The 12,039-nt window shown below is 42.0% G+C and overlaps 2 protein-coding genes across 2 annotated transcripts in view; both read left to right on the top strand.

The window, feature by feature from the left end:
- Positions 1-12,039, top strand: part of LOC144586492 (uncharacterized) — a 1,082,363-nt gene that overhangs the window by 925,714 nt on the left and 144,610 nt on the right. The gene's annotated exons all lie outside the window — the stretch shown is intronic.
- On the top strand, positions 3,230-11,507 carry CALHM6 (calcium homeostasis modulator family member 6). Its single transcript, XM_020810824.3, has 2 exons — positions 3,230-5,868; positions 7,134-11,507. The coding sequence occupies exons 1-2, from the start codon at positions 5,320-5,322 to the stop codon at positions 7,557-7,559; spliced, it is 975 nt and encodes a 324-aa protein (XP_020666483.3). The 5' UTR covers positions 3,230-5,319; the 3' UTR covers positions 7,560-11,507.

Below are 12,039 nucleotides of genomic sequence, written 5' to 3'. Positions count from 1 at the left end.
ACTGGGGTCACAACAAATAAGATGTATGAAACAGAGCAGTATCCTTCACCATTATGTGTGTGTACTATACTTTAATAAGTACAGTAATAATTACATTCTGTCAGGTCAATCCTAACCCTTTACAGTGTTTCCTAGATATACAGTCCTCAGAAGTGGTTTTCCTTTCCTGAATATCAGGAAAAACTGGCTCCACAGCCAAGTACCCAACTAAATGTAGAAAAGCCTATTCAAATTTTTAACAATTTCTTGCTCAGCTCAGCTCTTGCTCATTCTGGCTCCTACTGGTATTTTAGCTCAAAAAGCAAAGCATGTTGCTTATATACCGCCCCATAGTGATTCAAGCAGTCTCTGGTTAATTATGCAGGCTACACATTGCTGCCACCCCCAGAGAACTGGGTACTCATTTTACCGATCTCTGAAAGACAGAAGTCGGAGTCAACCTTAAGCCAGTTACTCAGGATTGAACCCCAGGTCGTGAGCACAGCTTTGGCTGCAGGACAGCAGTTTAACCACTGCGCCACAAGCCTCCTATTTTAGCTCACCATCTACTGGCACAGTCAGGAGAGGTGTCCTAAAATCATTTCATACTAAAAGCTTTTTGAAGCCAAATGGCCCCTTATCTTTATATAATTCTGAACATAGTTGCAGTATATACAGTTCTGTTTTGCTTAGGGTGCCTCAGTCACCAGAGTTCTTTTAAATTTAATGCCCGTTTTTTAAACCTTGTTTCAACATCTGTGAAGTTTATAAGTTTTTACTAATGTATTTAAAATATGTTTATATTGCTTCTCAAGGAAAGCCTTCTCCATGAGGGAATAACAAAATAGGAAGCATGAAACAAGAGAAATATGAATATGATGTATTAAACTAGGAAAAAAGTGGCGATCGTATGGTCTTGGAACCTGCCCTAGATAGCAGAAGGAGAGGTTGCCTCACTCCGAGAAATTCCATGACACTGTATGGTGGCCCAAACTTGGAGTTGGAGATCTGGTGTTGGATCCCTTCCTGCATACTCCCAAACCAAGCAATTAACCCCGCCCCCTCATCAAAATACAAATATTGAGCAGGAGCAAAATTAGTTGCATTCTATGATGAGTGAGGGAGAGAATATGGATCTCTCTCATCAGCACCCAATAATGCCCTTGTAAGGAGTAACATTCCTAATAAGGAATAACAATCCTTATAACTCTCTTGTGTGTGAGTTTTCTCCTTAAAAAGGAAGACATACACAGTGAGATGTGGGGAAAATGAGTGGAAAATTGGTTTGGTTTGGGTTCCATCCGGCCAGCAAGACACCAGCAGAGCTTTAGATGCTCCTCTGCCCCTTAAGACTGCTGCCTAACACTTTCCTTTCAATGCAGAATAAACACATTAGCAACAGTTAAAACCACAGCCTGCAATATTCAGTTCAAAGTGGATGGAAGCACCCAGGCCTCGTTGACCCATGACAGCCACCTAGTGGAATGTAAAAAACTTTTCCGTTAGCTAACACCAATCCTTGCTGTCCTTCCCTCAAATGTTTCTTTCCATTCAGAAAGTTGTCTCCCGCTAATGCTTTCTAAGTCCCGCTGTTAAATAACACAAGCATGAATGGATTAGACCAGCCACTTACATATTAGCCAAAAACGGCATGGATACCTTTAAAAGGGGGACAAAAGAGAACACTGATATGCATGACTGCAAATGCTGATTTCTCCATAGGGAGGTAAAACCAGAAATGACCTGAATGGTAATGACCAGAAAGACAATTCATATCATGCAAATGAGGAAGAGTATGGCCAGGTAATTTTTCTGCCTGCTCAGTCTGCTGTCCAGGAGCTACTCGCTTAATCTGAATCTTTCACCATGGGACTGGATAACTCTGAAAATAGATGACACATTCGAAAAGAGATCTGTTTTCTGGCAGTGTTTCAAACAGACTGTATGGATAGCTCAGTGGTTTCTGGCTGTGCAGATTGGGAGTTTAATTTTCCACTGAAACTTCTGTGAATAGAGCCAGCCTTGGGAAAACAGTGCAGTTCCAGAGCGTCCCTAGAAGATGGGAATGGTAAACCACATCTGAGTATGCTCTAGCTAGAATACCCTCAAAAGTGTCACCATAATTCAATTGACTTGATAGCACATGGTTATTATTCAAACAAAGAACTATCTTCTACCAGAAATGACACATAGCTATCGTTGGTTTCAATATGATCATCAGTCTTTGGCTATTCTACGTTCTCTCTCTCTCTCTCTCTCTCTCTCTCTCTCTCTCTCACACACACACACACACACACACACACACACACACACACACACACACACACACACACGAGAGAGAGAGAGAGAGAGAGAGAGAGAGAGAGAGAGAGAGAGAGAGAGAGAGAGAGGAGAACCAAGTCCTTCAGAATAGGACTCCTTTGTCTGCTTTTCTATAACTTTTCTGATTTCTGAGCAAGTGAATGCCAGTTTAAGCATGTTGCCACCTAGTGGTAACTGGGGTTACATAGCTACCTTTGCTGGCTGTGTGCAAAGCTGGAGTGTCCCCTCCAGAGCATGAAGCCTGGGTAAAATAATATGGAGGATAAGCTGTTACCCAAGCAGCAAATCCCCCTTCTCCACGTCGCTGAAATAGTCCAATGGAAAGGCAAGAGCCAATACAACTGGCTCCAGCAATGTCACAGGAGTTGCCAGAGCACCATGAAGTGCCTCTGGGACTCCGGCTCTGGATTTTGCCACGAGGTTAACTCCTGAAGCCTTTTTCATCAGTGGATATAGCCACAAGGTAGTGGAGGTTTGAAATCAGAGTTTTCCTTCTCCTAGATGGGCTGCCTTCCAAGGCTATCAAGCCCCACCTACCCGGTACCTTTTGCTAGCAACACCAAATAATTTCATATAAAACAAATAAGGATGGTGAAGATCTGCAGACAAATGCTTGTTAATATGGCCAATGCATTCCAGGGAACACACCAATGAAGTGATTCACAATACGTCCAAAACTCTTAACTTCCACACAGAGCCAGACAGCTGGTGGCAATTGGCCAGGAAAGAGATTTCAAGATTGTGGTGGACAGCTGGATGAAAAGGACAATCAGTATGTGGGTACTGTGAAAATGACAAGTTTCATTTTCAGCATCAATAGAGTAGATATATGCTTGAGTTTGCTAAAGCTGAGCATAGCTGTTGAAGACAGGACATTTTGGAGATTCATAGGGTCACCGTAAGACTTGATGGCACATAGAAATAACAACAACAACATATAAAGTGGCCCTATAGCTCAGTGGTTTAGGTATCTGGCTGTGGAGGCAGAATTTGTGAGTTTGACAACACAATAAACTTGGGAGTCATCCACTGAAGCTGGATGATGGAACGTTAGGGGCAGATAAAAGAAGTACTTCTTCACACTGCATTGTTAAATAATGATATTCACCACCACAACATAACAATAGCCATATTCTTTTGTTAGCCACAATGTAAACTACAGGCTGCCCTTGGATTGGCTTCAGTCTGAGACCTGTGGGTCTTACATTTTTACTGACTACAAATCGGCATAGCCAGTGGCTGATCATTCAGAACCTTACAACATGTGGAAAAGCAGAATAATGAACTGGGCTGCATTTTGCAATACCAGTGGACCCTCGACTTACAGACGGCTCGACTTACAGACTTTTCGAGTTACAGACTTCTCTAGCCACAAAATTTAGGTTCGACTTGCAGCCGGAGAATTGACCTACAGACCGGGAAGAAAAACAAAATGGAACAAAAACATTGTAGGTCAATGGAGGCTCGACCTACAGACTTTTCGACCTGCAGCCACCGTTCCAATATGGATTAATTCCGTAAGTAGAGGGTCCACTGTACTACATTGTTCTGCTCTCGGAAACTGTTTTTCCCCATAGGACAGGATTAGTAAGAGAAGCAATGGCTTACATTTGTACTTGAAAGGTTTTCCAACCTTCAGTAAACTGCTTTTATTTTCATTTGTGAAAAGCCAGATATGTTTCTGATTTTCTGTAAGATGGAATTATAATGTAAGTGTGTATGGTCTTACTTTTATTTTTAAATAGCTTGTAAGGATTTTGCTATCTTTTATAACAGGATTGTTGTAGCTTTCGGTAGTGATAAAGCAGAGAATGGCTGAAGCTCCCATACCTGTACTGCTGCCAGCTGGATGTCTACACTCTGAAAAAATTTGACAGGCAGAACTTCAACTGTGTGCCAATCCCTCCTTGCCCCCCTTCCCTCTCTCTCTCTCTCTCTCTCTCTCTGTGTGTGTGTGTGTGTGTGTGTGTGTGTGTGTGTGTGTGTGTGTGTGTGTGTGTTGCCACAAGATCTTGCTCCACCATGTGGTCTCGTCACTCCTACAGATTCAGATTGAAGTGGTATGTAACATCCACATCATTTCCGTGGCTTAAGAATCACCGTGTCATTCAGAGTGAGATGTAGTCTTGATACAGTCTCTAAGCTCAGACAGATGTGCAGCACAGAGGATGCTGTGACTTGTTGGTTTTACACAAAGGGAGATTGACACCTCAGGCCTAAACAAACTTGGCAGCAATTTCTGCTAAAATCAATACAATGAGATCTTTGCTTCTGGGACGTACATAATGTCCTGTACTGAAAACAGAGAGTGGGTAACAGTGAGCGCATTCCGTTAACCAAAATCTCATTACTGGTTATATGTGCAGTCAATAACAACTTGACTCAAACTGGAAGGGCAATAAGAAAGGAGTATAAACACTGGCAATCTAGTATCATGTGACTCCAGTAGTTGCACACATTAGAAAGAGGGAGTGTTTTACAGCTGCTAAACCTGTATTTAATACTAAAGTCCATAGTCTTTTGTTCGATTCATTGAACAGTCCTGCTGATTAAATATCTCCCCATTTCACTTCCAAAAGTGAAATTAAAACAGAAAGCAAAGATTTTGTAAATTGCCTTAAAGATTTTTGCTTTGCTTGGAAATAAATTAAAATAAACATTGCTTGCGGATTTAACAAATTTTAGTATTAATCTGAAACACCTAAACGCAGAAAGATTTGCAGCTTAATTTCTTCTGCTGTTTTTACTTGGGTCAATGAACTGTTGTTTGCCAAATCTTGAAAAAAAAAAGACATGTTTGTTTTAAAAAACTTCTGTTATCTCATTTCTCTCTTCCTTTCTCTCTCCCTTCCACAAATGCGAACATACACGAAAGTGAAACCTGTGGCGTGTTTAGCCGATATTTTTAAACTCCAAATTTCCCCTTCCTGTTTATAGGAAAGGGACAGATTTTCTGCGCACTGGCAGAGAAAACGTATCAGAAGGCTGACCTGGAATACCGAAGTGCTAGGTTGTAAGATGGAGAAGGTTCACAAAGTACTAGATTTTTTCCTTAGCCACCAGAAGGCTTTGGGTTATGGAGCAATATCTCTGCTGACCATTGGCAGTGAGCGCATCTTCTCTGTTGCAGTGTTCAAATGCCCATGTAACTCCTGGAACATGCTTTATGGTGCCGTCTTCCTGCTGGTACCAGCCTTTATTCTATTTCTGCTTGGCATGCTGCTCAAAACCCGGTCTTGGAAGGTACTCACTGGATGCTGTGCCACCAGCAGGATGGGTCGGTGCCCTCACAGCGGTCGCTTCTGCCGCTACTTGCAAGTGCTGTGGCTGGAGGCAGCCAGTGCTGCTGTGGCTCCCTTCACGTGGATTGCTGTGGCCTTACTGGGAGGCAGCTTCTATGAATGTGCTGCCACCGGGAATTCCATTGTCCAGCAGCAGATGTGCAAAGGCAAGACAGAAGAGGGAATAAAAGAATGCTTGGAGATGGTGCCTAAAGTCCCTTGTGACACCTCAGCTTCTCCCTCAGAGATGCAAAATATGCTCACGAGCCTTCGAGCTGAATCTCAGGTAGGTCTGCTCTCTTTCATGTTGACAGCTTATCAGTTTGGGCAAGAATAAGGTAGCATGTCTTTTTTTACAGGTGATAGTCCCCTATTTGATCTGCATCTGATGTAAAGCCAAAGGTGAGAAATCTTCTTTCACTGCTCATCCACAGTGAAAAGAGGCAGGCAAGTCACCTAGCTAAAGTCTTCCCCGCCCTGGTGGGAGATTATTTTTAAAAATCCAATTCCGTATATGTATATGTAAACCTGTTTTCATCTGTGAAACAGCTTTCTTTAAACAGAGCAACTGAAGAAGGTGAAAGTACATATATTTTAGTGAATAACTAGATTCCTGAAATGGATCCAGAAAAACTGTGATTGATGTGCTGTTTAGTTTGCATTATCTCTCTCTATAAATTAAGCTATGGAATTTTAGGCAAACTATTGTCCTCTTTAGGGGAGTGTGATGCATGTTGTATTTTTTGGTGTTGTATCAATGGCCTTCCTCCAGTGAGAGAGGAGCCTCCAGCTTAACTGCCTGTTGCTTAAAAGCATCAACAGAAAGCACATCTTCCACAATAGGGTGGCCCCATGAAAAGGGGGACATTTAACAGTATAGGCTTTAGAGCGCCAGATTACAAACTCCATTGGCTGAAATTCATCCCCTTTCTCACGACACATATGCATACACATATTTCCCATATCGTAGTCCTGAGGAAAATCACTCCAGAGAAGCTGTTTTTGCTCTCAGGTGAGTGGAGGAGAGGGATCATCCCTTTGTACTGGTAGGGGATTTCTTTCAATAGCAAGCAACACCTTCAGAGGAGCGCCTTTCCTTAGCACTATTGCAGCAGGACAGAAAAATGCTACATTCCATTTCAGTGCCTGCTCTGAGTAGGAAATATACATGTATATGTGTGACTTAGCAAAACTGGTAATGTTTCATATTAGCTTTCTAAAACCTGGTGCTTTCCTGTGTGTTGGCTTCCCTGGTCAGGATACACACCTGACCAGGGAAGCCAACACACTGTGTTCCACTGTATCTGTGTTGGCTTTACTGTCTAATCAGTAAAGTTATGGATCAGCCCTATTATAAAGTGAGGGATGGATCTCCAGTGGCTGTCCAAACAGACTGGTCTCCAGTGGAGATTCAATGTCATATTCCCATGAAACCTATCACTTCATTCGGAATGTTTGATAGCTTAAGGAACTGAGTAAAAATGCCTTTCTGTATATCTGAGAGTTCTTGACAAAGCATTATTCTGATTTTTCTCATGCTTCTTCCCAAAGGTGATTGGGTGGATTTTGATCGCCATCGTCTTCACACTGGTCCTTGCTGGTACCTGCATTTCCCACTGCCGTTCTCCAGTTAGTATTCTTCAGCTTGCGTTCTGGAAAATATACATGGAGAAGGAAAGCCAGCTTTTTGAGGTTAAAGCAAAGGAACATGCAGTCAAGCTGGCAGAGAGAAATCTCAAGTGCTTCTTTGATTCCACAGAGCTGGAACCATTTGAGACTCCAAGTTCCAAAGCCTGGCATGGTGTTTCCTCTTTGTTTGCCTTCAATCCTGAACAGCATTACTACAGTATGATACATAAATATGTCACTTGCAAAAGCAAAAGTGGTAGCATCAGATCCACTGAAGGGGATACGTTTCCCATGTCTCTGGGGTTTGTGGATGCAGCTGGAGTTGCGGTAACAGAACCAACTCTCTAAGCCTTCTTCCTGTAGACATTTTCAGTCCTCTGTGTTTTCCCTGATTTGGGGGAACACCCAAGAAGCAACCAGAGGCCCTGGTTTTATTCCACAAGGCTCCAGTGAGGGGTTAAAACACCATGTCCCCACTGCCACCATCCCCCTTCTTAATTGAACTCAATGTGTACAGAAATTACTTTCAATGTATTCTTGGAACCTTCTGTGTAGTCTGGTCGAATGGCCAGCACTAGATTCAGAATATAGGTTCTTCTATATTAATCTCCAGACCAAAGGTCCTTTAAAAGTGAATTTAAAAGATAAAAAAGCAAATAAAAGCAGCAAGACTAGGCCGAATGCCAGGAATAAAAGAAGTTGAAAATCAAGAAAAAGGCTTTGGGACATTAGCAAGAAAGTACACTTGTTAAAGCAATAAACTCTACCCTACCATGAGGGAAAAGCTTTACATTCTCCATTCCTTCTGCACTGATTTGACTCTGAGCCTCCAGGTTCCTCTCTTAGAATCAGCCACTTCTAAATTTCCATTCTCTTTTCTCCATGCTCTCTGTGCTCCATTCTCCATTATCTAGTCTCACTTCGTTCTAGTTTCTTACAAAGTTTACCCGTCTTTTACCTTTAGTTTCAAATTTGCTTTTTGTTGCTTTCACTTGTAAAACGTCCAGGCATGGGGTCTAGGGATGGGTCCGCTTTGATCTGACCTTTAATCTCTTGATGTCCCATTCAACTCTAAATAACTTCCTCCCCATCGGGATCTCCCGCTTGATTGCACATACCAGGGTTTCCTCTCCTTTTCATTTGAGAGTATTTGCATATACTGTACTCTGTTGCCAGCTTGATTTCTTTGAAATGCTTGCTCTTTGAACTTTTGTCTTTCCATGAGAATCAACATTTAGCCAAGCCAAACCTTGATTCGAAAACTGAAAAACTAAATCATTAAATCCATGCACATTACTCAGTTTCTCTACAGATGCCGAGACACAAATCTTATAATTCGCGATGTATGGAGCCTAGGCATAAGCCAAGCCTGAAAGCAAAGCCATTGTACTAAAACATTCTTGACAGGTGAAAACCTGAATAGTCCTATTGCTCCCCCCCACCAATGATTACAAAATTCTGGTTTTATAGTAATCTGGTGTCTTCAGCTCTTAATATCACATCCTCTTCAAGTTACCGGTATTTGCAGTTATGGAACGCAGGTGCTCTGCTTGTTGCAAGGAACCAGAAAACCAGTGGTTTGTGATGGTTTGTGATTTGGCTAACCATGAACGCTCAGAAAAATGAACTAATTCATAGTTCATTTTTCCAGTTCATGCTGGGCAGGGTTACCTGCTATTGCTGCCTCCTGTTCCCCCGCCCTGGGTGCATACTCAGAGGCAGTGGCGGACTTCTTGCAGGGAAGCTGGATGCTGCCACTGAGCAAGCACCTGCCTATCAGCTGTGTGGTGGCTGCATGATCAGAAGCAGCAACTGGCTTCCTCTAGTTGGCTATAGTCTTATTCTTTCTTTCTTAAACACCATTATCAGTTTTTGTTAGAGCACTTTCAAACTTTGTTAGAAAAGCCACTTAGATTTTTTCATTTAGTTCATGGAATCTCATGTACACATTCCTATAGCACTATAGGCTTTTATAGGTAACCTTTTCTGGATATTCAATATATAACAGTATAACACATTTATATCAGCTTGCATATGACTATCCAATAAAAAGAAGAAAAGTGGGGACTTTCTTGGACATTCGGTTTATTTGTTTTGCATGGAGGAAATAAGTTAAAAGGATATTCAGAAGAAAGGAAAGTTATAAGTGCCAGCTGTGATGAAGGTAGACTTCAGATTTTTCCCTGGAGGTCTAGAAAGCTCAATTGGACTTTTAGAGAGAAGTTCAGGTATCAGCTTCTCTGACCTAACAACCGCCTGCCTTTTTCACCTCTTCTCGGGAGCGTCCCTAGACCGATTGCCAGGATGGACATCCGTACCTCACAACTTCCTGCCATATCATTGATCATAAAGAAACAAGTTAGTATGTCATCCTGTTATGAAGCTGACTATCATTATAATAAAGTCACAGAAAAGTTGGCTCTGCATTGATTAATGCTTTTAAAAAAGCATTAAAGCTTTTGCCTGTGCTCTTAAGAAAAGATTGGTTGTTGGCTGTTATTTATGTGAATGCTACATAATATGACTTTTTAAAACTATTTTTTTTTCTTTCTTTTGTGGGGATGGTGGTGGAGGAGATTTGCTTTGGCAGGTTGAGCCTGTCATAGGGATGAGAGCCTCATAGACCCTGGTCTATAAAAGCTCGTGGATGTAAGGCTTCTAGGCAGGTAGCAGGGATTCCTTGAGACACTTTTTAAGCAAATTCATTTTTTGAGGCTAACTTATGGAATGGTCCAGAAGCAGGAAATTCCAAACTCTTTCCAACGTCCCCTCATCAGTTTCCCCTCCTCCTCCAATGAGTTCAACATCGTATACATGGGCCATCTCTTTACTCTCACAACAACCTTATGAGTTAGGCCAGCCCGAGATAATAACCGACCCGAGGTTAGTGGAGACCAGAACCCCAGTCTTCCATGTCCCAGTGCAACACTCCAACCACTACCTCACACTGGAATTGCTATGATGACACAATGAAAATATACAAAACCATGTGATTATTTTTAGTGCAGCTAGAAGGCTAGGATGTTGTAATTGGTCAGTTTTCCTAATAGTCTATACAATCATTTACAGTAAAGAGGAAGTTCATTTGGGAGAGAATGAAAAATGGGAATCGGCTTCCACTCATCACATTACTAAGAGAGACAAAGAAAAATAGAAACGTGGTGGGAGGGGGGGAAAGGAAAGCTAAGACTATCAATCTAGGGACAGATCAGGCAAGATGGAGAAGAAATACAACAGGGAACCCTAACAACTTGATTGTATCTCTACCCAGGCTCACTGTCTCTTGTGAAGCCCTTAGCTCTTGCACATTTTCCTGCTTCCCATGCTTTCATACTTGAAGGCACTTCCAAACAAAGTCTGTCTGCATTTCAGAGCAGACCATTTAGACTATATAATCCATGCCACGGGGGGTGGGGGGAGTGGCGGCTAAAAATGAGATAAGGTGTAAATATTGCTAAGTGTTCCTGAGCATATTATATTTGTATTGCTGAGATATATGTCCTTAGATGCTAAACAGGAATGGCTCAACTTTTATTTCAAAGTTAAAAAAGGAAGGCTTGCAGCAGGGGTGGCTCATAGAGCAGGACAGGGGTATTTCACCCAAGAATATCAGAGGGGTGTGATCACCTCCACACCCCAGTTCCAGCTGCCCCCATTTGCTGATGAATTAGGAGGCCATTGCCCCAAAATTATACAGTTTCTCAGAAGTGCAGCTAGCAAATAAAAACTGTAAGGCACTGCAGACAGATGACGTCTGTCCAGAAGCAGTTCAACTCCAGCAACAGAGGTCAACTGCTGGACTTTTTAACAACAAAGCAGATTTGCCCGAGAAACATTTCTACATTCAACTGGGGGCAGGGTGGCTGGGGATGTCAAACTGTGGGATTTTTTTTTTTTTTTTGGTTCACCAGACTGCTGAACTTCCAGGCCCCGAGAAAGGATTCATGATGAAGGCAAATAAAATAGATGAAGGAGAGATAAGGGTTGTTGAACCACAAGGAGCAAAGCCAAACAGAGTTCAGGAGCTGGTGGGAGGAAACAGATAATGAAACAGCACAGGGCAGAGAGAGAAGAGAAAAAATAATAATAATAGATTTCCCTCTTTAGATTCAAACTGGTTTGTGTGTGTCAATTTATAACACGCTTAAAGGCCAAAGATGACTTAAAGTTATGATACTTTCACTTTTAAATGACATGCTTTAGAAATGTATTCCCTGCCTTTTACTTTTTTAATGTGCCATTTTAGGCCATAAGCACCTGTATTTTAGAATACACGCATCTGCTATTTTGAAACATTCTCGTTGTTCTGTTTTACTCTTAAAATATATTTCTATTGTATTTTTATAAAACCCTAAATGGCTTCTGTATGAGCTAAATCAAAAACTGTATCTACAAGCTTGCTTGGATATTAAGATCATCAGTGGAGGCCTCTCTATTGGTCCCAACACCCTCACAGGTGCCCTTGGTGGAGATACAGGAGAGGACCTTCTCTGTCCCTGCTTCCCTCCCACATGAGGCCAGGGTGGCCCCATCTTTGCTGTCCTTCTAAGACCTTTCTCTTCAGGCAGGGTTTTCTTTAGTGACAGAGTGTTTAGGAGAACTTCCTAACAGCAATTCCTGTTTTGCACTGGAGCTGACTGCCTATGAAAGTGGTAGACTCTCTGATTAAAAGCCACTGGTTATTTTTAAACAGAAGTTGAATGGCCATCTGTCACATATGGTTTAGCCACAGATTTCTTGTGTTGGCAGGGATCTGAAGCAGATCACACTCGGGGTCTTTTCCAACTCTACTATTTGTGACACAACTAAAGGAAAGGCAAAACATTAG

This window comes from Pogona vitticeps, chromosome 1 (genome assembly GCF_051106095.1).
Source record: "Pogona vitticeps strain Pit_001003342236 chromosome 1, PviZW2.1, whole genome shotgun sequence".
NCBI classification, from domain to species: domain Eukaryota; kingdom Metazoa; phylum Chordata; class Lepidosauria; order Squamata; family Agamidae; genus Pogona; species Pogona vitticeps.
Note: the sequence above shows the minus strand (reverse complement) of the source record. Positions and strands in the feature narration are given on the sequence as shown.